At 36.4% G+C, this 26,225-nt stretch overlaps 4 protein-coding genes across 8 annotated transcripts; 1 reads left to right on the forward strand and 3 right to left on the reverse strand.

The window, feature by feature from the left end:
• Positions 1–40: 40 nt before the first annotated feature.
• LOC135167999 (L-asparaginase 1) lies at positions 41–6,387 on the reverse strand. 5 transcript variants are annotated; one of them, XM_064131804.1, is made up of 9 exons: positions 5,765–5,924; positions 5,606–5,633; positions 4,708–4,915; positions 3,943–4,054; positions 3,697–3,811; positions 2,266–2,917; positions 1,624–1,919; positions 1,379–1,552; positions 41–674 (listed from the first exon to the last, which is right to left on the reverse strand). In XM_064131804.1, exons 3-9 carry the CDS (start codon positions 4,892–4,894, stop codon positions 330–332), a joined length of 1,881 nt encoding a protein of 626 aa, XP_063987874.1. In that variant the 5' UTR covers positions 4,895–4,915; positions 5,606–5,633; positions 5,765–5,924; the 3' UTR covers positions 41–329. The 5 variants fall into 5 exon arrangements, with proteins under 5 accessions (XP_063987874.1, XP_063987873.1, XP_063987870.1 ...); XM_064131803.1 differs by having other exon boundaries at positions 5,761–5,924; XM_064131800.1 differs by lacking the exons at positions 5,606–5,633; positions 5,765–5,924 and adding an exon at positions 6,363–6,387.
• On the forward strand, positions 5,931–9,555 carry LOC135168004 (SAYSvFN domain-containing protein 1). The gene is made up of 3 exons (XM_064131815.1): positions 5,931–6,067; positions 7,334–7,708; positions 8,612–9,555. Exons 2-3 carry the CDS (start codon positions 7,577–7,579, stop codon positions 8,933–8,935), a joined length of 456 nt encoding a protein of 151 aa, XP_063987885.1. The 5' UTR covers positions 5,931–6,067; positions 7,334–7,576; the 3' UTR covers positions 8,936–9,555.
• LOC135168002 (uncharacterized) lies at positions 9,267–12,334 on the reverse strand. The gene is made up of 7 exons (XM_064131812.1): positions 11,863–12,334; positions 11,091–11,215; positions 10,676–10,900; positions 10,227–10,375; positions 9,738–9,945; positions 9,570–9,651; positions 9,267–9,465 (listed from the first exon to the last, which is right to left on the reverse strand). Exons 1-7 carry the CDS (start codon positions 12,141–12,143, stop codon positions 9,267–9,269), a joined length of 1,269 nt encoding a protein of 422 aa, XP_063987882.1. The 5' UTR covers positions 12,144–12,334.
• Positions 12,335–13,542: 1,208 nt separating this feature from the next.
• On the reverse strand, positions 13,543–24,353 carry LOC135167998 (fatty acid synthase-like). The gene is made up of 10 exons (XM_064131799.1): positions 23,855–24,353; positions 23,017–23,267; positions 22,696–22,927; positions 21,594–22,306; positions 19,373–20,858; positions 18,872–19,276; positions 16,841–18,804; positions 15,472–16,770; positions 14,698–15,204; positions 13,543–13,944 (listed from the first exon to the last, which is right to left on the reverse strand). The coding sequence occupies exons 1-10, from the start codon at positions 24,003–24,005 to the stop codon at positions 13,783–13,785; spliced, it is 7,170 nt and encodes a 2,389-aa protein (XP_063987869.1). The 5' UTR covers positions 24,006–24,353; the 3' UTR covers positions 13,543–13,782.
• Positions 24,354–26,225: the final 1,872 nt, after the last annotated feature.

Raw genomic sequence — 26,225 nt, forward strand, 5'->3', positions numbered from 1 at the left:
ATTCAGTGCTCAATATAGACAGGCATTAAATCACTAGAGATTGTAAAAAAGTTGACTGTTTATTAACATTTTGTGAATATAAATACGAATGTTGAACATTAAAATTAAACTTGTTACATAAATATTTCCTTTTCAACATTTATTTACCTAACATTGTCGACGTCGCCTAATCATCATGACAGTCAGAACTTTCGATTGTTCGGGTGCGCGCAGCGTAAAAAAAATAGACATATTTTTGCTTTCTCTTGGCACTTCAAGAAGCACAATATCCACTGAAAACAATTGTTTAGAGAATAGTAAAAAACATGAGTTATTTCATCATTACGAATTCAGGTTTCGAGGCTATTCGTGGTGTATGGGGGGAGTAATTTTAGGACTTCCTGGCAGTCGAGTCGTTCGGCAATCTGACGTGGGGTCAAACCACGTTTATTTAGGACGTTGGAATCAACGTGGTGGTCGAGCAGAAATTTTAGAGCTTTGGGCTTGTCATGGATAACTGCTTGCTGGAGTGCTGTGAGTCCAGATGCATTTGCTTGATTTAAATTCGCTCCTGCACATTCAAGGGAGAGTAAAGTTTTTACGTCTCCATTCGCCCCTGCTGAACACAACTTCTCCCCTATTCGCAGGGGGTCTTCGTGGAGATGAGCACCGCATTGAACTAGAAGTTTTATTATCTGAAAAGATGAAGAGATAATTTATTGAGCTTTTTTGTAATCGTCTTTTTCTTGCTATTCTTCACATCATATCTGCATTATTTATGAAAATTTAGAAACACGGTTGCGTATAAAGGATTTTGTGTGGAACATTTAAAATTTGTTTGTTAAATTCTGGACACATGGCGCCAGAGATTAATTTTTTTTACGGATTCGGTTTTTAATTAGAGTAATAGAGGGCTGCGAGTGAGTTTGTCAACAATTAATGGCGCATCGCTAGTTGATATCGATATCGATTTTTACCTTCAAAATTTCAATTGTGTTGTATTTTTTAAAAGTTTTAATATAACAGGCTTTGACGACAATTTTTTATATTTATATAAATATAAATAAACTCTTCGGAGTTGCAGAAATTCATGTTCAGAATTTCAGAAATCGATTTAATTCCAAAAAAAGGAAAAAAATTATTAGAAAGGTGAAACATGTTCAATTGCAATAAATGAACAAATATTTAGAAAGAACAATTCTGCCTAAAATTTAATTTGAACAACACTCAATATTCATTGCTTTTTAAAATCGTTCTCAAGCTATTAGTAATTGAAAGATGCAACGAATGAAAAGTGTTGAATCATGCATATTTCCAATTTGTAAATAATTTTTGATGTTTCTACCAATTTCAAAAATTCTACCAATAAAGTTCAATAAATAGTAAATATTATTTTTACCTCATCATAATGATTTTCTATAGCTTCAGTGAGTGGTGTTCGATTCATTAAATCTTTCATGTGAACATTAGCTCCCATTTCCAGCAGTTTACGAACAATGTCAATGTCCCCTACATTACAAGCAATGTGAAGAGCTGTTCTTCCATCTGGACTGGGTTGTGATATATCCGCACTCTGCAATATAAAAGGAGATTGACATTTTTTGCTAAACCTTTTTGATCGGCAAGTAAAAATGGATTAAGTACATTGCGCCGCAGTAGCTCTAGTTTCTCGGCATCCTTCGCTATGACGGCTTCAATGAGCATCGCTGGGAATATTATAGGACCCAATCTATTCAATTCAGTCTCAGTACTGAGTCGTAGACAGTCTAGGAACAGTTGTCGGTCCTGGAAAGTCACTCGTTCGCAAGTAGTTAATTCCCCTCTCAAATTGGTTTCCATCATTTTTCTTTTTTTATCAATATCCCACTCTGTCTTCGATAAAACGTACGATAATTTTGTCAGGGCAGCTTCTGGAGTCATGTCATAACCCACAGTAACTCCTAAAAGGGTCACAGACATAATGAAACTAATTAATTGAATAAAAATTAAACGATTATTAAATACAAAATTATTTCCAAAATGCTAAGTATGGTGTGTTCCACACTTTTTATTGGGATCTTCATGATTTATATCGAGCCTTTGTTTTCCCTCGATAATTACCGCACTTCCGCGTAATTTTCATTGAAATATTTCTCTCCATATAACGATGATTGCAAAGTAAACTAACTTGGTTTGGAATTATCATTTTCATATCTCTATATCCGTTTTTCCTGCTTTGCCGCACCATCCCATAAACATTTAATTTATATAAAAAATTCGTTACACCTTATGACAATAACAATTTACCAGCATCAACGAGCAATGTCCCAGGCTCATAAGCAGGGGTGACTCCATCCCTACAGCACTGCGTGATGTTGAGGACAATCACTCCTCGACTCGTAGCATTTCTCAGTTCTTGGACAATGTCATCTCGATTGATTGGGATATTTCCAGCTCCAAAAGTCTGCAGGACGACTCCCTCAATCGGGGGCTGTAAGAAAGCCCTCACCAACTCCACAGTTATACTAGGGAAGATCCGCAGAAGTCCTACGTTAGGATTCAATGTCGTGTGGACGTGGAATTTTTCCATAGCACAGGGACGAAAGATCGATTGGTAGTCGACTTGAATTTTAATCCCTGCAGTTGCTAATTTTGGAACATTCGGAGACTCGAAAGCTTCAAATGACGCTGCAGAGACTTTACTCGTTCGATTTCCTCGCATAAGGGCGCTTCCGAAGAAGACGCAGACCTCCGGAATGCTGTAATTGCCTGCGATTATCAACGAGGCGAGGAAATTCTGGAGGCCGTCAGACCGTGTGTCAAAAATTGGTAATTGGGATCCGGTTATTATGACCGGCTTACCCAGGGATTCCAGCATGAATGACAGCGCTGAAGCGGTGTAACTCAGGGTGTCGGTGCCGTGGAGAACGACGAAGCCGTCGAAAAATTCGTATGAGTCCTGCAATTTTTTCATTCAATGTACCATAATTTCTCGATAGAAAATATATTTTTCAAAATACTTTAGTATGAAATTATTGAAATCTAGATATAAACATTATTATGGTGTGAAGGATAATTGTTAGAAAAATGCTGTTTCTGTGAACAGCCCAAGAAATATTGTTCAATGCGCGGAAATTGAACGTTTTCAACACACAAATTATGCTTGAAAGATTATTTTTGCGCACACAATGATGAAAGTAACTATTGTTCTTCGAATTATCATCAAAACACTTATCTCAGCCACCGGTGCTGTAAAACATGTGGAAAAGACTGCAGAGCATATGTATATGTAGATAAGGAATGATAGATAAACGGAGGGAAATATTCAATGAAAATTACGTAACTTTTTCGTAATTCCGAATTTTTCCACAGCGTTGCGCAATTTTCATTTAATTCGCCGGTCGAACATTGCGATAAATCCCTGACAAATTTCGAGCCGATTCTGTAATGAGTTAACGACTGGCGAATGCCGTAATTTTCCCTGAATATTTCTCTCCCTGTCATAGAGTCATTGTTTAATTTTTCGAGACCTTGAAATCAATAGATGGTCTAATCGAGGAGGAATCAGTTCTTTTAACACGAGATCATTGCGTGCTCATTTTCAGGCTATCAATCAGTGCCTTTCAGATCATTCGCATCGACATTATAAATTGATAAAGTTCTTCCTCCGTTCACCGTTGAACTAAAACTGATTTTTCAATGCTATTTTTAATAATAGATTATTGTTTGTCTAATCACTTTGATATCCTTAGCAATTTTGATCCAATCGTTCATTGTCATATTGCTGGAGTCCAATAACTGGGAGTACTCTCTTATGTCGTAAATAATCCGCCGACTCTCTGTCGCTGTCATTCTGCAATCAATTGAGATGGCAATGTTAATCTGCAGTTGAGATGAATAAGTTTCATTATCGTGCTTGCGGATCTCAACGACGTCATCCAAGTTATTGATAGCTCCAGATGAGCGCAATAGTAAGCGACTTACGGTAATGCTAATAATCCGGAACTTCCAAATCTCTTGGTGGCAAATTCACTATCGTACATGTGGGGATATTTCTTCACAGTTTTAACGAATTGGTTGGGTACTGGTGCCAATGCTAGAAAAAAAACAAAAAATTAATGTTTAGTCTTTCAAATAACAAGCAAATTGACGATAGGCATTCAACAAAATCACGAAATCGTTGTGAGTAAACAATTTTACTTTCATGGATGAAAAACAGGAGATAAAGCTTCCGGAGTGATTCTATAGATGTTCTATCAAGATTCTATGGAATTCCTGGAGAAATTCTATAGGATTTCTGTAAAATTTCTCCAAAAGCCTCATCTTCCACTAGAGTTCTTGTCTTATTCCACGAATTTTTCTATTAACAAAGAAATCTATAGATATTACATTAAAATTCTATAGAAATTACATTGTAGTTCTATAGAAATCCTATAGAATTCCTATCATATAGAAGTAATTAATATAACGGAGGGGTAATATAGAAGAAATGCTGTAGAATTCTACAGGAATTTTACAAAATTTCTATAGAAAATTTGATTTTCTAATAATTTCGATAGAATTTTTTTGACTGTAGCCGGGAAAACAAGGGGTCAAATGATATACAATTCTCAACAACATTATAGTGACTTTACACAGAGCCTAACAATTTTTGTTTTCCAAAATAATCATTTTCCAGTACAAAATAATGGCATTGAAATTTTTACTCTGATGGTAAGTTATAGGGCCACTTAATGAAGAAATAATTACCATTCGTGGTAGCATTTCTAATCATTCCGATGGTGCCTCCAGTGTAGAGGACTAAAACTCTCCCCTCTGGTCTTCCCCGGTAGGATAATTCAAGGTCCGGAGATTTTGAACGCCCATTTTTCGGGACCGAACCATTGATTTTACCTTCTAATGTTGGAACACACGTCCCGGGATAGTTCCCAGCCATTGTTACCTCCAGTTCACAGTCCTACAATATGAATAACACAGTCTTAATCTCTCATAACTGTCTGAGGCGTTTGTGCAATTAAGTTGATAATCAAAGTTGAATTAACATTTTTGCGCTTAAAAAAATGTCTTCGTGATTATTCAGAATATCATTCGGTCACAAGTGATGTAAATAATTATTTATTTTCCGACCAGTATTTCTATATAACTTGTACCCAAATAGGTAATTATTAACACACAAATTGAACAATTTGGAGGCACACGGAATCGAACACAAACGCTAACCCGGGGCATAACACAGATAATTCGTTCACTTTCAATTAATACTCGACTACTTTCTCTTTGCAATTACTAAACAACTGAGAACTCTTGAAAATATTCTGCTGCGCAGACAACCACAATCGCAGAAAACCCCTAAAATTTAAGTAAATTAAGAACTATGTTAAATTCCTGTTCGACAACATCAGGAACACGATGAACACTTGATGAGGGCGATGATGCAATCGTCACTAAACTATAATTATGGTAAAAATTCCTCTACCTCATTAATATTCTATGAGATAGGAAGGCTCTCTTCGAAATACGGCGTCGACAAATTCTCAGCGCAGACTGAACCTGAACTCGTAGTTCATTTTCAGGGAACCATGAGTAACTCTGGGAATAAATATATCGTGTCGTCTATCGCATAAGTGTTACGGTGTCGATTACTTACAAAATGAGTTAGTCAAAACTAGTCAGTACTGCGAGCACCAGCGAAGCAAAAAAATAAAAAACACAATAAACAGAAATTAATAAATATTTTACAATGATAATTTTTTATTAAATATTTAAATTTTGATGTCACTACTCAGTGATGTTTGACCTTACGCACAATCACCACGTGCTTTGCCAAGAAGATATTCTATATTTTGTTCCCCTCCTTATCAGTTTAGTTTCCTTGAATTTACGCATTCAGAGGTGTTTCTTCGTTATAACAGTAGGAATTTTGTCAATTCTTGGGGAATAATTTTCTTTCGTGCGTTAGAACACGTAATAAAGAAGTGTGGCGGAGGGAGGGGAGGATTAGATAATATTGATCACTGTCGGAGTGAAGAATGCGTCACTGTTGTGTGATTCACCTTTCTCTGGCTGATAATGGAAAAGTTACTCCATTTCACCGCAGAAATTCCATATGGTATCACTGAACATTGTTTTTTTCTATTTATTTTTCTGTCATTTTATTTATACGATTATATGGCATGTGGGATATCATTCTTTAAAAAGAACCGAATCTTTTACAGATACAGACACATGTAGCAAGTTTTTATATTCAGAAACGAAAGAATTCCCGTTTATGATTTGCCCCCAGAGATAAAATACTCCCAAATTAATCCCTCATTATGAGTAAATAAATAATTCTCAAATTTCGTGAATAAAGTAATGAAGCAATTGCACTCGTTGTTTAGTTTTTAGAAGATTATTTTACAGACCTTCATTTCTTGAAACATCTACCATTTCGAAACCACACGCCCTCAGAAGTAATTACCGTTAAGACTGTTCCACACCTTTTCCGCCAAAATTTGGGTTTTTAAAAATTTTTTAGCAAATTTACGGTGCGACTGTAGGGACAAAATATAACGTTCCTGTATTTTGTCGTTATTTAATGGCAGACAAAGGCTGTTGGTGATGCGATAATTTTCAGAATTTTTGTTTCTAATTTTGTGGTTCTATTTTAAAGTTTGAAGAAAACATAAATTTTTCGCACCACTTTGAAACTTGGTGAGTTACTAAATAATAACGAAACGCAAGAACGTTACATTTTTTCGCGTAAATCCGATCGATAAATGTCCAGAACAAATTAAAAGTCGTGAATTTTGGGTAAAAAAAGTCTTGAACATTCTCCAGGCATGAGGTCACCGTAATAATATCCACATTGTTGAAAACATTTAGATATAAATAAGAACACTTTTTTGTAAAATGGTGAATCATTTGTGATGAGCTGTCCCAAAAAAAATTGAAATTCGGGTAAATCCTGCTTTTTTTATTTTTTTTTCTTGGAAAACTACCACATAAAAAAAATTTTTTTAAATCAGATCTGGGTTGTTATTTTTTTTTTAAATTAAAGTGATGTAGCAAATTTATCGGTCGTTTTTTTTCGTTTTTTGTTCTTTGCATTTTTGTAAAGGTAAACACAATTGTTATTTAATTGTATTCGATGACTGGGGTATGTACAAACGAGCAAACCTTTGTATTCGTGATCTACAAACGATTTCCTATCAAATTAGCTGCAGTTCAATTAAAAACGTTGATTTTTTTTTTTGGCCAACATCATGGAAAAAGTTGAAATGATAATTATCAATTATCCACGAAGCTACAAACAAAAGCAATACATGTATAATTATGTACTTACGATTTACAATTGTTTACATTAATTAGTTTCTCCATTTACAACCTCCCGCAGGTCAAATACATAAGGGCGACTTTACGATCGATAAGAAGATTTCTAGAAAGATCATACAGAGACATCTATCGACTGTAACTTTTATCTTTTGCTGTGTCAATGACGTCACGAGTTGACAAGTGTCTGATTTCCCAGCGTGAAGGATTGATGTTGTTACAGTGACAATGTGTTCACGTTATTTCGTTAACTTTTTGGAAATAATCTCGTGATAAGAAACGTAAACACGAAATAATTAATAATTAAATGGAGGCAAAGCTTGAGGCGTATAGAACGAAAAAACGTCGAGAAGCGATGGTGGAAAAGGCGAAAAATTCTATAAAAGGAGTTTTGTCTTGGAAAGAACAGCCTGTACCTTTGTTGTCCCAAAAACTTGAGGTATTTTACATTCCAAAAAAATAAATCCTACGATTATTCGATAGTAAATAGACAGTGCCTCCTGAATTAAATTTCAAGTTACGCACCATAACGTTTTTTATTAATTTTTGCTTTGACAGATATTTAAATGTCTACCCTTATCACATGGAGAATCTGATGGCTCTGAAAATTTCAGGAAAATTCCGAGTCTTATAATAACACTTGGTTGATAATGATAAAGATGCCATTATGTGTGATTCTTATAAGAAAATTATAATGAGGTTGTCATTAACTTTCGGATTTTGTTCATGATACCAAAACATGATGCTTAAGTATATCCCAGTATTTTGAAAAATTTTTCTCTAGTGAAATGCTTAACTATTTTTGTAGTCGAATATTAATATCTCATTTGAGCCCTGTTTTATCCTAAATTTCCGAATATGGTCCACGATTTTATGGTTTAAATTTCACAAGTCTGAATTGGAATTTTGACACTAAAACATTAAAAAGTCTTTTTTCAACATAGAAAAATACAAAAATCAGCACGTAGAGGAGGATTGATAAAACACTTGAAAAACAGATTTTTTTTTGTAATTATGAGCATTGTTTATACGAAATTTATAGACAATTAATTTTCCATCATAAGACAACATTCATTAGAAATCATAAAAAATTATTTATATTCAGAATTGCACCAGAAATGGATTTCATGCTTTAAAAATCAGGTCTTTGAAAAATTCAATAATTAAAATTTTTTACTTATAAGCAGTAAGTGCAGAAAAATATAATGATTTCAATGGAAAATTTGATTGAAAATGGTTAATTCTTTGGATTAATTGGTGCCAAACTGGAAAATACTGGAAGATACTTTGATATCCTTAAGCCTGACTAAGTACCTTAACATTAAGAATCGAAAGGTTACAGGACAGAGATGACTTGGAGAGTATCACCTCGGAGGAGAGCATCGACTTATCCCCGCAGAGAAACTCAACAATTACACAAGTGACTTATTTCCTTTATTTCTTACTGTGGGCCACACTCTACGTCATAGCACTGCAGTTTGAGTTCGGTGCTGTTTACTTTATACTCTCGGCTTTGCTATTTATATGGAAAAATACGAGGTCAGGCCCCAAGAAAAAAGGAGAGATCAGTGCTTACTCTGTTTTTAATCCCAATTGTGAGGCCATTCAGGGATCGATTAATATGGAGCAAATTGAAAGGGAGATGGGATGGGGAACGCACAGTTGAATTGCACATTTTATTGTTGAAATAATTTGATAATTAAGTGATAAAATAATTTATATGCCATATCAAATTTTTAACAAGAGACGAGCATTCGCCGACTTCCAAGTATTGTTTAATACTTTCATAATTCAACAGTTTATATTAATTGCAACTGCTCATTCTCGAAAAATATGATTTTCCAAAGTATAAGAGATTGTTGTGATTTTTTTTCAAGGTAAAAATAATCACTGACTATGAATGAAATCAAATGGAATGGAATCTTTCATTACAGGAAGTGAGCCGTTTGAGTGACTAATTGAAATGATTCTAACACAACTGTTTATTGAACTTTGATTTAAGGCATGCCCTTTAATATTTGAATGACTGTATCAAAACATGAGAGCATTTTCTCAAGAATTTGTTCAATTTCTTGATTTTTCTGTGATTCGGTAATTAATACAACGTCAGTTTGTGATTGAAACTTATCGTCAGGGCACATGAGAGCTTTTTCCACGTCTTTCAGCAAATCGTTTGTCATTCGCACTGCTAGAGACCTAGAGACATTCATAAAAATCATATGGTTGCGAATAAATGTGTACTAAAGTTTTTGTATTGATATTAATAAATGAAAGTTGTGGAGTTAATTCGATGCACTTACTTTACTCCATCGATTTCTCTGATTTCATCATTTAGAATCTGTCCGTACTCAGTAATTGAGGTCAACTTTTCTTTTATTTGTTCTGCAAATCATCAATTTAGTGAGTAGACAATCGTCACATGATACAAAATTTTTATCGCACTTGTTGGGTAAAGTACTATTCCTTACGAATGTATGGTCGTAGATCTGGTGCTGTCAAGTTGGAAAATACTCTGTTCATTGTGTCCTCGATTATTCGCGGATTCCATTGAAATATATTCATCTGTGAGAGATTCCACAGACTTGTTGTTACAATTTTTGCAAGATTTCTCTGATAGCGAGTAATTTTCTGTTGATGCTCCTGAGGATTTCTGGAGTTGGTGTCATTTGTCGAGCTCTAAAAAATTATTATGCATTTGTTCAATTGAAAATGCTACGTCGAAGTGCTATTTGCCTTTATCTCGGTTTGGAAACTTCTTATTCCATAAACAACTTTTCTCATTATAAGAAACTTCATCACTCACTGTAAAGGGACATTTTACGTACATTTTGCAAATTCCATTTCTCATACATTAGAACGAGAAATAATCGTACCAAAATTTTTGAGCTCATGGAGGGGTGCAGAAGTTTCGGATATTTTTTATGCTCCTATTAAAATATATTATTTTTTAAGCTTACTATAAAAGCAATAGCCGAGTGGGGGATGTTGAGCTTCAACCGAGGCAGGTACGTACTCGTAAAAGCTTTCGATTCAGCGTAATTTTCAAAAGAACCGAAAACTGTCGTTTGAACCACATCAGATCCTGATGCAACAAAGTAGCCATTGTCTGTGAAAAGAATTTAAAAAATTGTTGTTTGAACAACTCCTTTGTCTTAATAAGTGAAAAAATGATTTACTTTTTGATTTTGATTTTCATGCGGAAAAAGCAGAAATATTTTTCCTTGGGATTTCGTCAGGTTCCGAATGTCTCCATGTTTAATGAAGTTTGTTCACAAAATATGGTCATGGCAGTGTGATTTTGGAAAAATCAAAAAAAGCTGAAGTAAAACCGCCTCATATTTTGCAAACATAATTATAGCAAACACGTGTGTGAGGGAGGGAAATTTGACGGGAAAAATGATCTTACCAGTAATTGGAGTCTTGTCAATAGCTAATAAAGCTACAATTTTTGATTTTTCATAATCAGAAAATAGTTGGAGGCAGTCATTGAGGGAGTGCTCGTATAAAAGGAACATTAGGTTCCTGCGTGGCTTCCAATCGTTACCAGCCGTCCATTTATGTAATTCCTCGACTATTTCGAGAACAATCTTAATGTTCTGATCACCTCCAGTCGTTAGAACAACGTATCGATCTATAAATACAACAGTATCTTAAATTGTTAATCGAATTATCTCAAATATTATTTCAAATGGTTAATCCTGCACTTGATAGTGAAAAGACCGAAAGCGCGTTTCGCACACTTTATTTGAATGTTGACTTGCATGGTGTTCATTCATATGAGATTGAAAAATACGAAAAGTCTTACTAATTTGGAAGTTTACCTTCTTCGGATGATCCATGAATTCTCGCAGTTAAACAACCGTTATTCAACCGTAATTTTGAAAAAAAATTCAACCCTAAAAACATGGATTGTGCACTCCTCAATGTACCTCCTCTCATGGTCGTCCTGAAGAGTAAATTCATTATTGAGTATCCGTTTATTTGTACAATTATATAATAAATATATTATTTTATGGGGGTTTCGCTTGAAAAATAGTTTTAGGACCATTTGCTGTCATATCATCATTATTACTCTCGTCAGGAATTTATTTCTTGCTTGTGATTTTTAGTTAATCGGTCTAAACAACTAATTTTGGAAAGTAATGGATGATCATATTCTCCAAAAATATTGAAATTGCAATTCTTATTGTATGGAAAGCGTCTTGGAGTGAATATTATAAACACCGAAATGGAAATCTTCAAAATCGTCACATTTTTCGCAGTGAAATCTCAAACCATAATTAAGTATCAATTGATATTTGACTGCTTGGTTCATCAACTAATTCGAATCTTCTCGCCATTACTAAAAAAAATAGAAGAATTCACCAACAGAAATATCAATAGAAGAGTATTACAACGCGACACAGAATCTAGCGAGCAAACAGCTGATGATTAGTCGATCATTCTTGAAGACCTGATGATATACACAAACTTATAATGATGTGTTGGGGAAAGTAAAATATGGATAATGAAGATGAGAAAGTGGGACACAGACTTTCCTATTTAATGAACAATTCTTTTTTACTTAAATGAGAAGCATGATCGATATTTTACGTGAGATCTCTGGATTCATTGAACCCTTTCGCCTCCAGCTCCTGAAGGATCCCTTGGAGTAGTTCCTCGTTACTCTCAAGGCCATTGCCAGCCACCGTTTTTTGTTCCCTTTCAGCTCTTATGTCTGCGGCCCTTTGATCAGCAAATCTCCCAACCAAAAATCCACAGAGGAAGCACAAAAATCCAATGGAGAATAAAAAGGAAAAACACATGCGTTTTGTCACAAATTCGGTTGAGTCGCCAAAACCTCGAGCTGTCTGCATGCTCAACACACGCTGCATTTCACCTGATTACAGATGTTAGTTCATACTCCAAAATCTCTCTCTCTCTCTCCTCAAAATTCCCTGAACATAATTTTGTGGACTTGAACAAAACTCAAAATCAATCAAATTTTTTGTGAGCCATTTCCACGAAAATTTGATCTTGTGAGACTGATGAAAAATAATGAAAAAATCGGGTCCATTCAACAAAGCACGTCTACAAGAACTGATACAGCAGCTCAACATTTTCCAAGCGTCATTTCCACCTCCATAGATTTCTTATGCTTATTTTAATACGTAGTGCTTGACAGCACTTATGTCTCTCCATCCTACGGTTCATAGAAATTTGGAAGAACAAAACAAAACTCTACCTTTACCATGTAAACAACCTGATACATGTTTATCTCATAAATTTAGTATTTTCCTCTGAGCTGCAAAAAGTATATGAATTGCTATTGTTACAGCGAATAAGAAACATTAAGCTCAAAATTCTCTATTTACCTGAAAAAACATTTATAAATAGTAGTGCGGCTTGTACAAGGTCTTTAACTATAGATATCTCGAGTTGACGATCTAGAAATAATTCCACAAAAAATGTGTAAACGGAAAAGTTGAAACAAAATCTCTGAAAATAGAATCTAATCCAATCTAAACTCTTAAATCTCTGAGGATCGCATTAAAAAAAGTTCACTGTAATTGTTTCATTCCGTGTCTGATAATTTTAGCCTCATCATCAATCAATTTTTTTCAGTGCCTCGACAGGGGAAGAGGAAGGATGTGGACTAGATGTTCGAATTCCAGAAACTTTTATTAGTGTCAATCAATCAATTATGAAAAGTTAATATTTTTGCATTATTAGTATAATTTTCCCTAATTATCCTTTCCTAAAGAATTGATTAGTATTGTATAAATATTATTTGATTAATAATACTTCACTATTAATAAAGTATTATTATTAAATAAATAAATAAAAATAAATTATAGTAATCATTACTACTCGACTAATGAATTTTCGCTAGACCAGAATAGAAAAAGTGTTACTGAACTGAATGCGGTATAGTAGTAAGTAAACCTCATATTTCCAAATAATAAAGTATAATATTCAGATTTGTTAATAAATCAAAATTACACCGAAGAAAAAAAATAATTCTACCAATCAAACATTCTTCTGACAAAAAGTCAAATTTCGAATGGAAATTTCGGGAATTCATTTGTTTGAGGCCACAATGATTAGCAAAATTATTTTCTTTTTTCAGTATAAAATCAACCCAACCAATTCCAATAGTGCTGTCTGTGATTATTGATCGTCCACCTTCTCTCGACAATGTTCGGTGCTTATCAGTAGCCGGTGGACACAAAGGTATTAGTTTACATTTGCATTCAATCATTATTATGTCTTGCGTGCTGGCATTGCGATGACATTCGACGAGAAGGGTAAGATAGAAAATTTTATTGAAGTTATTTATAAATACTCTCCGTCGCCAAACTTACGCAGTGTCGATGCGGGTCTAGGTTGCAGAATTAGCGGCAAAAACACCAATCAAGGGACATTTCAAGTTCCCTCGTGGTAAGTCAATTATCATCGAACAGACAAGAGGGCAATAGAAATAGTAGAATGTAGTAGTAGTTGTAGAATATAATGGTATTTTTTTCTCGACTTTTAACTCATTGGAAGAATCTTTCCATTTTGCCTGGTGAGGGTGTCTGCTGCCATGATATCTTCAATTTCTTCTCCATTAATTAAACGTGCTACGTGCGGATGATCAAGAATTGTAAGATGATCTCCTTCAAGAACATGGTATTTCACTTTTCCCGTTGTTATCTAAAATATGTACAACAGAGTTATATAATATTTTTCAATAACTGAAAAAATATATCCAATGTACGGTTACGGTTTTAGATAACAAAATAGTATTTAGATTCTAAAATTATAAAATGGAGGAAAGGGTTCCCTGTCGCGGTAGACGATTTATGATTTCTTTTATCAATCTCTTCTCTATTTTAACGTGACAGTAAATTAAAATGATTTTCACACACAGAAAGGCCTAATATAAACTAGATTGTCTGAAACGTGCGTATCGGTTTTATAAATAAAATTAACTATCGATTTCCGGACATACATTCGTATTCCCATTGAAGAAGTACTGGTCAATCTGCTCTACAATATTTCGATTTCCATGTGAAAAAATGTTTTCTCATTTTTCGTATATGTAATGTTTTATGTGTGGTCAACAAAAATGGCGGTGTACATTATCGAAAGTGGTAAAAAAATCGGCAGATTTTAGATAAAAAAAGCATTTTACGATTTTCCAGGCATAATTTAAGTAAAAAACATTATATTTTTCCTACTAGATTGCCAAATTAATTTTGAACTCTTCCACTCTAACTTTGCATTTTTTTTCAATCTATAGATCTTAATGTAACTTGAAATTGATTGGTAGGTAAGGGAAATGTAACTAATGGGCGCAAGGATTACCGAAATAATCTCTACCAGGTATACCTGAAGCCGACAATCGGATTTACCAACCGGTCTATGGAGGTACAAACAATACCAAGCAAGTATCATTAGACTTACCTTACTGAGATCATAATCTGCAGGTAAAGTCTTGGCAGTTTGCACAGACGGTTTCAGAAGAGTGATTGGAGATCTGAGAGGTGGACAGGTATCAATATGATAATTGTCTAAGGCAAGGATACGGTGATATATACAAGACCAAATATTTCTTTGCTGCTTGGATGAAATATTCAACCCGTTAACAGGCGTAAATTTCGCAAAGACATCTAGCTTGGCTTCCCAATAGTCACTCTGGTCGAGTTGCGCCAGTAATTCTCGAGAATTTTTTGGTGCAATACGATTAGCTATACTCATAAGAACTTTCGTCTGAAGATCATTGCCATTGTTCGATCCAAACTGTAGGTTTTTAAGGAACCTCGAAAGTAGGGGTGCACCATCAATGAGAATTACTTTACCAGCGAATGATTTAGCCTCTAATATCCTCACTAATTCAATAGTAATAAGTGCTCCATAAGAGTATCCAATGAGTACAAAATCTCTGCGTATATCGTCTTTGCTGAGGATGTACTAGACCAAAGAGTGATAATTTTTCAAAAGTAGCTTCACTTACAGATATTTAATCCTTGAATGGTCACAGCTTTCAGCTGAATATTTGATCGTAAGAAGATTTCAAATTTTTTTTAATGATTTGGTGGCTTAAATTTGGGTAAAAAATTCAAATTTTTATACATTTTTTCTTGGAGAAGCTTTTATGTAAAAAAAAAAGTACCGAAAAACGCTTGGAATACCTTAATGATGTGACCATTCAAGTTTTGAAGTAGAGGAAATACTCACAGGCAATAATTCCTCTGCAATAGCCTGAATAGAACTATTATTTGTGCATAAATTATTCAATTGTAAGCAAGAAGCAGAAGCCTTGATGCTCTTTCCAAGATTCTCGAATACACCACCACAACCCTCGATACCTGGAATCAGGAATACCTCGGCGCTTTCATTTTCGGGTTTCGTAGACAATTTTAAGCAAGTCTCCTTCATTGCTTCTTCCTTTCCTAGTAGTTTAACCATTATTTTCATTCCATCAAGTGCCTCTTCTTCCATCACATCTGTAGCCGTTTTGTTCAAATCAGCTTTTTTGGAGTTACGCTCAATAAGTTTTGCGAATGTCAAATCTCGAATATTTTGTGCTGTTAGAAATATCTCGAACTCGTGTTCTAAGGTTTGCTTAATTTCCATGGCCATCATGGAGTCCATACCGAGTTCAGCTAGTGATGTGTGTAGACAAACCGACTTCAAGTCTTTGAGTCCCATGATGTTGAGAACTGTATCGACAATATTGAGAGAACGAGAGTAACCAGATTGATTCTCAGTTACCACCATGCTTGCAACGATCGGGTTATCCTGATTAAGGAAACCATCAAGTTCATGAAGACATGATGCTATGCCCTGCTGAAGAGTTCCTCTCATCGTGACATATTCATCATTGTTCTGCATGTCTACGACGATACCAACATCGCCGATAGCTCCCCACTGAATGGCAAGTCCTGGAAAACCTTCACTAACTCGTTTTTCGCAGATTGTTTCCATTATTGCATTTGACATTCCGTAATTCGCAAGCCCAGGATTTCCACGTCCACAGGTAACTGAGGAAAAGACAACAAAATGACGGAGTTTTGGGCACATTTTTCTGGACAATTTGTCGAAAATTTTTGTACTCCAAGCTTTGGCTTTGAAAGGCTCTACGAATGTTTCTATTGTTTGATTTTCAAAGAGACCGTCCTTGAGAACTACTGCGAGATTGTAAATTGCATCAACGGGTGCTTGCTTTGATGCTAACGAAAGGATGCTTTCACAATCTCTAGGATTTGATGCATCTTTCTTCGAAATAATGGTGACTTTAATGCCACGAGTCTTCCATCGCTTCATTTTCATAGATTGATAGCCATTTTTGATTCCTTCACGAGATGTCAGAATGATGTACTGAGCTCCACGGTTGACAAGCCAGTCGGCTAATTCTAGACCAAAGCCACCAAGTCCTCCGAGAATTATATAAGAACGGTCTGGCCGGCAGTAATACCGTGGAAAAGCTGGAATTGAAGTCTCCATTTTCGCTTCATCTTGAATTTTGAGTATCACCTGAAAACGAACAAGTAAAAATTATAACTCTCCTTCATCACGAAGATGTCCATATAATTTTCAGTTCTACCTTTCCTATGTGTTTCCCAGTCGTCATGTACTTAAAAGCGGAATCAATGTCCTCTCTATTAAAAATAGTATAATTGAGTGGTTTAATGATTTTTTCATCGAGGAATCTCTGGAGCAGTCCATGTAATTCTCTCTTTTCCTCCACCGGCGCAGCAAACATTCTATCGAGCATTACCCCATAGAAATTGACGCCTTTTAAAAAAGCTGACAACCCTAAAATTCTATTATTAGTCATATCAAACTTCCCAATCTCCAAGAATTTTCCTCCTTCAGCTACACATCGGAGCGAAGCTTGTAATTTCTCATCAGCAAGAGAATTCAGGACGATATCGACACCTCTACCATTTGTCCTGGTCATCACCAATTGCTCGAAGCTGGTATCTCTGGAATTGCCAATGTGATCTTCAGGAATCTGAGGAAAGACTTTCCGAATAAAGTGTCTCTTCTCCGCACTGCCAACAGTTGTGAAAATTTCACATCCAGTTGACAGCGCAAGATGTATAGCCGCTTGTCCAACAGCACCCGATCCGGCGTGAATGAGTATCGTATCTCCCTTCCTCATCTTTCCACGCATGTAAAGAGCATAGCAACACGTAGCATAGGCTGAAGGAACTGTAGCTGCCTCTGCCAAGCTCCACGAATCGGGAACGGTCCACATAAGGGTCGGATCATAACGTATGATATTTGTCATGGCACAAGAACTGATTATACCCATCACCCGACGATTATCCCTCGTGATTCCCGTATATTCAAATCCGAAGGAACCCTCTGTTATAATTTCATTGTTGGTGAAATTATCAGGAGTAAGTTTCCCAGTGGCCAACATGATATCTTTGAAGTTTATTGGTGAGTAAACAACTCTAACAAGATCAGAGCAGTCAACATTGGCCTGAAGAGGGCCCTCCAACCAACAGAATGAACTCAGATCACCTTTCACGAGCTGCCTCGCCCAAACATGATGAACTAGTCGTGGAGTGGCTGCAGGACAAGGTAAATGTCTATATGAGCCCCAAATGCCCCCCGGTCTCAGGACATTGAATGCAAGATCTAGTTTTAATTGATTGGCATACAGAGGGTCTGAGAATGAAAATTTTGATGCATTTGGATCCTGAATAAAAACCCCACGAATTATCTTGCCATAAGATTCCTTTCGCAGACAATTGACGAGGCCCAGTAGACCATTTGGTGTCAGGGTATCACTTATTAGGAAAATTCTGGAAAATGCAGAGCGTTCATGTCCAGATTCTGCTTTCAATGCTGCTTTCAAGGTATCAATCCAGACGAATTTTTCATCGTCTACGCGAATTATTCTACCGGTCTCCGGTATTTTATCATGTTTTCTGAGGACCAAGAACGTAGAACGATCGACAACTTTTTCTGAAACAATACGAAGTCCATATTTCTCCGAAGACCGTTCAATTTCCTCCAAAGGTTGAGACTCAATTGTAAAGATAAAGCCATCATCGGTAAGAGCTGGGAGGAGATGAGTCAAAGTTCTAACTTTTTGAGGAGTTAGAAGACCTCGACCTGTTAGGATTAGAGCATTGGTGTCTGGAAGAAATCGTTGTGGCTCTGCGATGTTTATATTATGAAGCAATTCTTCCGTGATAAGATTCTGAGGAGTTACTATATGCAAATCTGAGCGAATCATTGGCAGATCTGCTAGTATCTCTGCTATATGGTAGGACAGAAGCTTTTCAGGGGGATAGATTTCTCCTTTTTCCAACGACTCCAACACCTTTATCCTACTGCCAACTTGATTTTCCACAGCAAGATGAGTTGCCAAGCAAACTGCTTCTCTCAAATTAATTTCTGCACGATCTCTGTGAGCAACGAACTTATAAATCTCTAAAATCGGTTCATTCAGTGTTCTTCTCCGAGGCATTGGATGACTCTTTACCCCACGAATTTGAATTCCACCCGAAGTAATTGTGTCATGTATCTTGTTGACAAGAACTTTAAACTCTGTTGATAAAAATGGAGATTGGGTTATTTTACAATTGTTAATCAACTTCTGAATTTTGCATAATACCTGGTTTATCGAGCGATAGGGACTGAATCAGTCGAGATTGTTTTCCTGTATCAATAACAAGTTTTTCTATCCGCTTAGCAACCGCGAGACCTCTTGTATTAAGCCCCAGGAGCATCATCTGCAGCATGTTGTCCATAAAAGTTACCCAGTTATTGTCCCAACGAATGGTTCCTTTGGTGCCATCCAAGGTTGCACTTTGAACAGCCCTAAATAGCCCAGAGTACTGGTATCCGCGCAATCCAAGCTCTTTATACACATCTCTGGTATTCAACTCTTCAGCCTGAATAGGATTGTTTTTTTCTGAAGGTGGGAGTTGTATTTGCTCTATTTGAGGATCATCTATATGACGCACAACCCCAGTAACTACTGCTACATCATCTTCAATAATTTCAAATCTCCCAGTTCCTACAATAATCAGAAATAAAAGTCCACTAGTTTAAGGAAACGTCCAACATAATTATCATAATCAGACTATGAATATGAGACCGAAATTTTTTTTACCTTTCTGGATGACAATGGTGATTGCTACTGGTTCCTTGGAGAGGGTAGTAACTCTCAAAAAATCAACGCCCTCAAAAATGACGGGCATCTCTGCAAATGCAAACCCCTTCATTAAACTCAAAGTTTCCCACACAAGCGTTAAATATCCAGTAGCTGGCAAAACATTCCTTCCATCGATGACATGTCCAGCCATGTACTCATAATCCTCATCAGAAATGGACAATTCCACGCGTCTTTGTCCAGAGGTAGTCTTGCTCTTGCTTTGGTCATAATTAACAAACCAATCGTCAGAGTGATCCCACTTGATAAGAGGAGATATCATGGGAGTTCCTCTGGCTACCGGAAATTGCACCTCAGGGTACAGCTTCCAGATTTGTGGCTGCAATCCGACATCATATAGCTCTCCAACTGCCTCCAAGAATCCTTCTACATCGTCCTGCTGTCCGTTCTGGATGAGGGAAACAGGGGTCCAGTGAGTTGCGAGAGATCTTTGCAGAAAGTCCTGAAGGAAGTTATGAGGTGTAATTGCAATGACAACAGCATCTTCGGGGATGAGGCCCACCGTTTCATCAAATAACACAGGAGTGAGTAAAATATCGGAATGATATTCTGGAGAAGACAAAAGAGAGTTCCAGTTCGATTCAGGTGCTGATATCCTATGCCATTTAGAGCTTTTGAGTTTCGGTTGGAGAATGGCTTTCTTCAGGTACGTCCAAAGATTGGATCCAATGTCTGTTATATACTTTTGGTTATTGACAATAGAACTGCAAAAAACATTTTGATTTGGAATATCGGCTGTGGTGAGGGTTGCGATGAGAGATTTTAATAACTCCGTAGGTCCACTCATAGTGGAGCTTTTGAGGCTGTCATGCCAGGCAACTTGAGTAGCTGGTGGGCAGAGATTTTCGAGCTCCCGGAACTTCAGATCAACTTTTTCCATTGAACTGTCAATCGATTCCATTTGTAATACTGCTAAACCCATTGAATAAGCTGTTAGAACTGTTTGTTCTACTGTAAGCGAACCATCAGCGTAAGCACAGCCAAGTTCTCCAAATGCGTGTCCAATCATACCATCTGGGACTATTCCTAAAGTTGATAAAAGGTCTACAAGACCAATCTGCATTACAGTTATTCCAATGAACAGACTCAAGGGGTTGTCAGCTGTCATTTCACTTGGGTTCATCAGAATCCTGTGGATGTCAATCCCCTGGGGTTTGAGAACTTCCCTGCACTTGTCGATGGTACTTGCGAAGGGTGGGAATCGCAAAAGAGATGGTCTCATTGTTAACCACTGGGAACCCAGTCCTGAGAAAACAAACCAGACGGGTCTCCTGATTCCTGAATAATGTTTGATCCTTCGAAGTTTCCTTCCGAGTTTGCAGCCGCCCACGATCGTGTAGCCTCGATATGGATGACGTAAAAAATTTTCTGCGTAGAGATCATGTAATAGGCGAATATATTCTACGTCCACTGGGCGATTTTCAACCTGAAGACAGTAGTATTGACAGTTTTGGAGTGAAACGTCATTGATGACTTCGGAAAAGGTTGCGTTGAACAATAAAAAAAATTGGAAGAGAATTGGAATTACAGAGCTGAGCTAATACCTCAGTGGAGGAAGGGATGCGGTGAACTTTTAACGCCACCCGGATGGAGAAGAGCAATAGAGAAAGATAGAGTGGGACAGAGTAAAGCATAGGCGCCTATCAGGTGTTAATCCATCAGATCCCAAAAATGATAATTAATTTAGAATTTGCATAATAATAAATTTATAAAATATGAATTTAAAAAAGTGTTGGTCACTCCACCATATTCTTATCCTTTCCCTCTCGCTATTTTTGTTTTCAGACGAAGTACTGCGCATTTCTTAGAGTATCATTAAGAGGTTTCACTTCTTCCACGTGTAGGGACCCCCTGCCCCCAATTTTTCCCCCAAAATTGTGTGAGGGCACGTGTTATGCCCCAGATTTGAATAATTACCTTATGGCATAATATGTGGATATACATGAATGTATTATTTTAGGGACAGTTAAGTCTGCATGGATCAGACCTGATCGTAAACTCTTTGTAATCAGCCGGATGACCCAGTTATTGTAACTTAGTGATAAACGATATAATTTAATGACCGATAAATTATTCGTGCGATTTATCCCCTTGAGCATAGAACCAGAATAATACTATGTACCCCCCAACCTGGGTATAACACACGAGCAGATGTACTTACATCCCTCAGAATAGAGTCAACAGCCTCCTGCGTCCTTCCGGACGCAAGAACTAATCGCGGGAGACCATCTCCAGCTGCACCACCATTGATCTTCTGCTTAGGATTCGATTTGAGGACAACATGAGCATTAGCACCCCCGAATCCATAGGAACTTATACCAGCGTAGCCTCCGTTCCAAGGGGTTGGTTCCGTCACAACCTTGAATGTTCCATCCTGCAAAGCCTTGATGCCCTCCCGTGGTTCTTTATAGTGCAAATTTGGTGGGATAACGCCGGTCTCATAGGCAATAATGATTTTGGAAATTTGGGCGAGACCAGCAGCTGACTCAGCATGACCCATGTTCGATTTGACAGCACCGATCTTCAGCGGTTCTGTTTTCTCAGACCGAAACACGGATTCAATACCTTTCAGTTCCACGGGGTCTCCCACAAGTGTTCCAGTACCGTGTGCTTCAAAGTACGCTATTGAAGACGGTGACATTTTACACTCTTTGTAGCAGTCTTTTAGCAGTTGACTCTGCATCTGACTTGACGGGAACGCGATTCCTTGCGGTTTGAAGCCATCACAATTGGTCTTCACATGAATTACCGAAGCATAGATACGCTTTGCATTCACGGCCTTCTGAAGATAAGTGACAACAATGGCTTCACTCCTGACGTAGCCATTGGCACTGTTATCGAACGATTTCGAGTGACCATCAGGGGAGAGAACACCTAGAAAAGTACATGATTTTCTTGATCATCTCATGACTTTCATTGCCTACTTGTATTTCGGCAGCGAAGTGGTAAAACAAAATCAGTTGAATTATATTATTGATTTCCAATGTCTGTGGCTCCGATGTCTGTGAAAGCCTAAAAACTCAGTGAAATTATCTCTGAGTCTAGTTTTCGAGGAATATCTCTGAGTCTAAGAGAGATTGCAGAGTTTTTGTAATAACATTTATTGTAGTTCTCAATTCGCCCCACAAAAAAGCTTATAATAAAAATTCTACTATCGCAACTAGATTTCGAGATATCTATTAAAAACTAATGAATAGTGGAAAGTCACTGATGTCATTTTACCACCTGGCTATTGGTTTAATAGTAATGCAATTTTGATGCACCTAAACGAGCGTACTGAATCGATATATTGGGATAAAGACAGAGATTTGAAGAACAGACGAGGGCATCATCACACAGGCCGGTTTTTATAGCGCTATATGCATGATCCATGGCATAGAGGCTGGAGCTGCAGGCAGAATCAACGTTATAGCTTGGTCCTTTTACCCCGAGCCAGCGAGACAATCGATTTGCCAACATCGATTTACTGGTTCCAGACATCCCAAGGCCATCACCCTATTTCACAGAATCAGATCAATTGAATCCACCAATTTTTCCCAATTCAAGGCATTTGAACAATGAATGAGAGAATAAATTATCTGAACCTGAGGCTTTTGATAAATCCATGTATATGCGGACTCCACGAAACAAGTTGCAACAAATACACCAGTATTGGTATTTTTTAAATTCTTAGGATTGACTCCAGCATCAACAATAGCTTCGTAAGCATGCTCTAACAGCATTCTTCCTTGAGGGTCCATAGTGTGGGCTTGCTTAAAATCACAATCGAAAAAAGTTGCATCGAACTTCTCAGCATTATTGACTTTACCAGTGTAATGTGGAACGTCCCGTTCATCTGTGGACCATATGTAGGAAACATTCAATTTGTGGACGTATTAATAATTAGACCTACTCTAGTATTTGGCAGCAGATGAATCAACAGCTGAATATTTGGCTTATCAAATTCAGTAGCGAAGTGGTAAAAGAAGGTAAGTCGTTTCGATGAATATCTCGAAATCTAGGGAAGATAGCAAAATTTTTATCGTAACCTTTTTTGTGGAACGAATTAAGGGCTACAATAAATATATTGACAAAAATTTCGCTATTTCCCTTTCATTCAGAGATATTGTTCGATAACTTGACTCACAGATGAGTCAATTTATCTTGTTTTACCACTTGGCTACTGAATTATATCGTAGGAGGAAAAGAATTTTTTAAAACGATATTCTATACTCTTGAAATAAAAATTTCAAAGAATATTATTTTTGATAATATTATGATTGTAATAATAAAGTGTCTCGATTAAAATCTCTGATATGGGTAATTACCTTTCTCATGGGTAACTAACAACTAACGCAAATAATCATTATAAGCTCCAAATGAAACGAAGGAATCCAGAGCCATCATTAATTAAGAATATTCAATTGAACGTCAGTCACTTACACATTCCCCACCGACGGTCATCATCTGTTATCAAATCAACTTTGTTCATGAGATTATCACGGAACTGATGTAAATTATTGGACTCTGGAAATCGGCCAGAAATGCCAGATATAACGACTTCATCACCACTATCCATGATGGCTGTCTTCATCAACGGTGTCAACTTTTGGAAAATGTGCACACTTTTATTTTACGGCTATGAATTTATCAACAAATGAGAGTAATTTTAACTGTTAGACCTATTAATGACAAAGAAATTCACATCACTGTTCACCGTACTCAACAAATTGTTATGTGCTGCCCGTACCTTTTTATAATCCACTTCTTTCCCACGTTCTCAAATTTACTATGCGAAAGACAATAATTTAAATACCCTTTCGGGTTAATCCACCAATACAATTGACTTTTTTTGACAATTGCATTAATTACATTCACATGTTAGATCATCGCGACAACGGTATCCGTCCTGTAAAAGTTATTTGCTTTTTTTTATAATGTCTCCTTCTCTATTCTTTTTGATTTATCATAGAAAATTAATGTAATTAATTTCAGTCGTTGGCTAGATCAACTTCCCTACATTATTGTCTTACTTGAGAATTGAATTCATTAAGGTCCAGTGCAGGTAATTTTTTTTAAGCTTTTTGAAACCAATCGGTTTACTCTGCTGAGTGGAGATAATAAATGGACAAAGTAATACTTCAATTTCTCAACTTGCTAATGACACGTCATTATAGTCAGGTATAAGGTCGTTTACGCCTATAGTTACTTGTAGTTGGTATCTTTACAGGTACACAATTATTTATTTTTTAAATACTCATTTATAACAATTTCATTGGTAGTAATTTTGAAATGAATTCGTAGAAATTGCATTTATTCAAGTTCAAAAGTGGAACTTTTTATTATACTTACTAATTTGTTCGATATTTTAATATTGAAAACATTCAGTCTAGTGACCTAAGTGACCGATGACCAAGAGATGAAAATGAGGCTCGCTTAATCTTTTCCTTAGCATTTCACAATTGGTTGATTCACAAAATAAGCTCTGCTGCGGTCATATAACATTTATCTAACATTAAGTTTCCAATAGAGAATAGAATTTTTTGTCATATTATAATGAATTCGAATTAATTATGCGACTAGGCCCTAGTCTCCTCTGGCTTTCCCTGTAGTTTCCGATGCCAACTCAGGCTTAGAGATAGGTAGGGTCACTTAGGTAGAAAAGAGGACAGAAAGGGCCGTAAAAAGATTATCTAACCATGCACACTCAGTTCATTAATTGATTGTTCTAGTTTTTTATGAAACCGAATTTCGGACATGCAATTGTGACGCTGACATATCATAAATGAATCGCCATGAAAATTAAAAAACTATTGTGTCTGTAATTAAAAAAATTAATTCACTCTGTAAAAGGCTTCAAAGGCCATACAGTGGCAAATAAATAAATGAAATGAAAATTAATTCACTTCTATCGAAATGCACTATTTCTTGAATTAAGACAAATTTTTTTCTTTCAATGTACTCTCATCCATTCAAAGGGACATATTATATTAAAATATCGAAAATAATATCTATTGGATTATGAAGGTCGAAATAAATAAACCCATAGAGTATTTTGAACCTGGGGAAAACCCCGAAATCGACCAGCAGCAAAATTAAAAATCATTATATCCAAACAAATATTTTTTAATTCACTCGTTTTTTCGCTCAGTGCGTAGAAAGTTCCCTGGGAAAGACGAAAATTCAGAAGGGAAGTAAATTCCACAGCTGTGGCCTCAAGTCGTAGAATATATTCGAAAGTTTCTTTATTTCATGTTTGGGAATTTATTATTCATTATATCGCTGCATTAAAAACTATTTTGCAGTAAATTCTCAATGGAACAAGAATCCACAATCGGGGACCATGTGTTTTTTTGCATAATAGCCGATTGGGTTCAAAATAGCCTGTAACTTTTAAAGGGAAAAAAATCCCTCAAACCTTATCGCACCATCTCGCCAGAGATAATCCGGAGCCATAATAAAGTTGGCGTCAACTTGGGAAACATTAGTATCCCGTACAAAAAAAATTGTATGTGGCCGTTAATTTTTTATTCTTTCTCAATAAATAAAATTTTAAACACAGGTTTATTTTTAAAATAAAACTGATATTTCATTTGAGAAACATTAGTTTTCCAATAATCGAGTTGTCAGAGAATTTCGTAGTTCAGATTACTACCTTTATAAAGTGCCAAATAAAAAATTAGACTGAAAATTAAAGGAGCTCCCAGTTGTAGGCGCCTGAGGGTCTAGGAAAAGGGGCGCCACCGGCTTAAGGAGTGTGTCGTAGGGTCTAAGACGGGTGAGAATTCCCCCGAAAAAGGTCAAAGTACCTGCA

Source organism: Diachasmimorpha longicaudata, chromosome 12 (assembly GCF_034640455.1).
Source record: "Diachasmimorpha longicaudata isolate KC_UGA_2023 chromosome 12, iyDiaLong2, whole genome shotgun sequence".
Classification (NCBI taxonomy): Eukaryota; Metazoa; Arthropoda; class Insecta; order Hymenoptera; family Braconidae; genus Diachasmimorpha; species Diachasmimorpha longicaudata.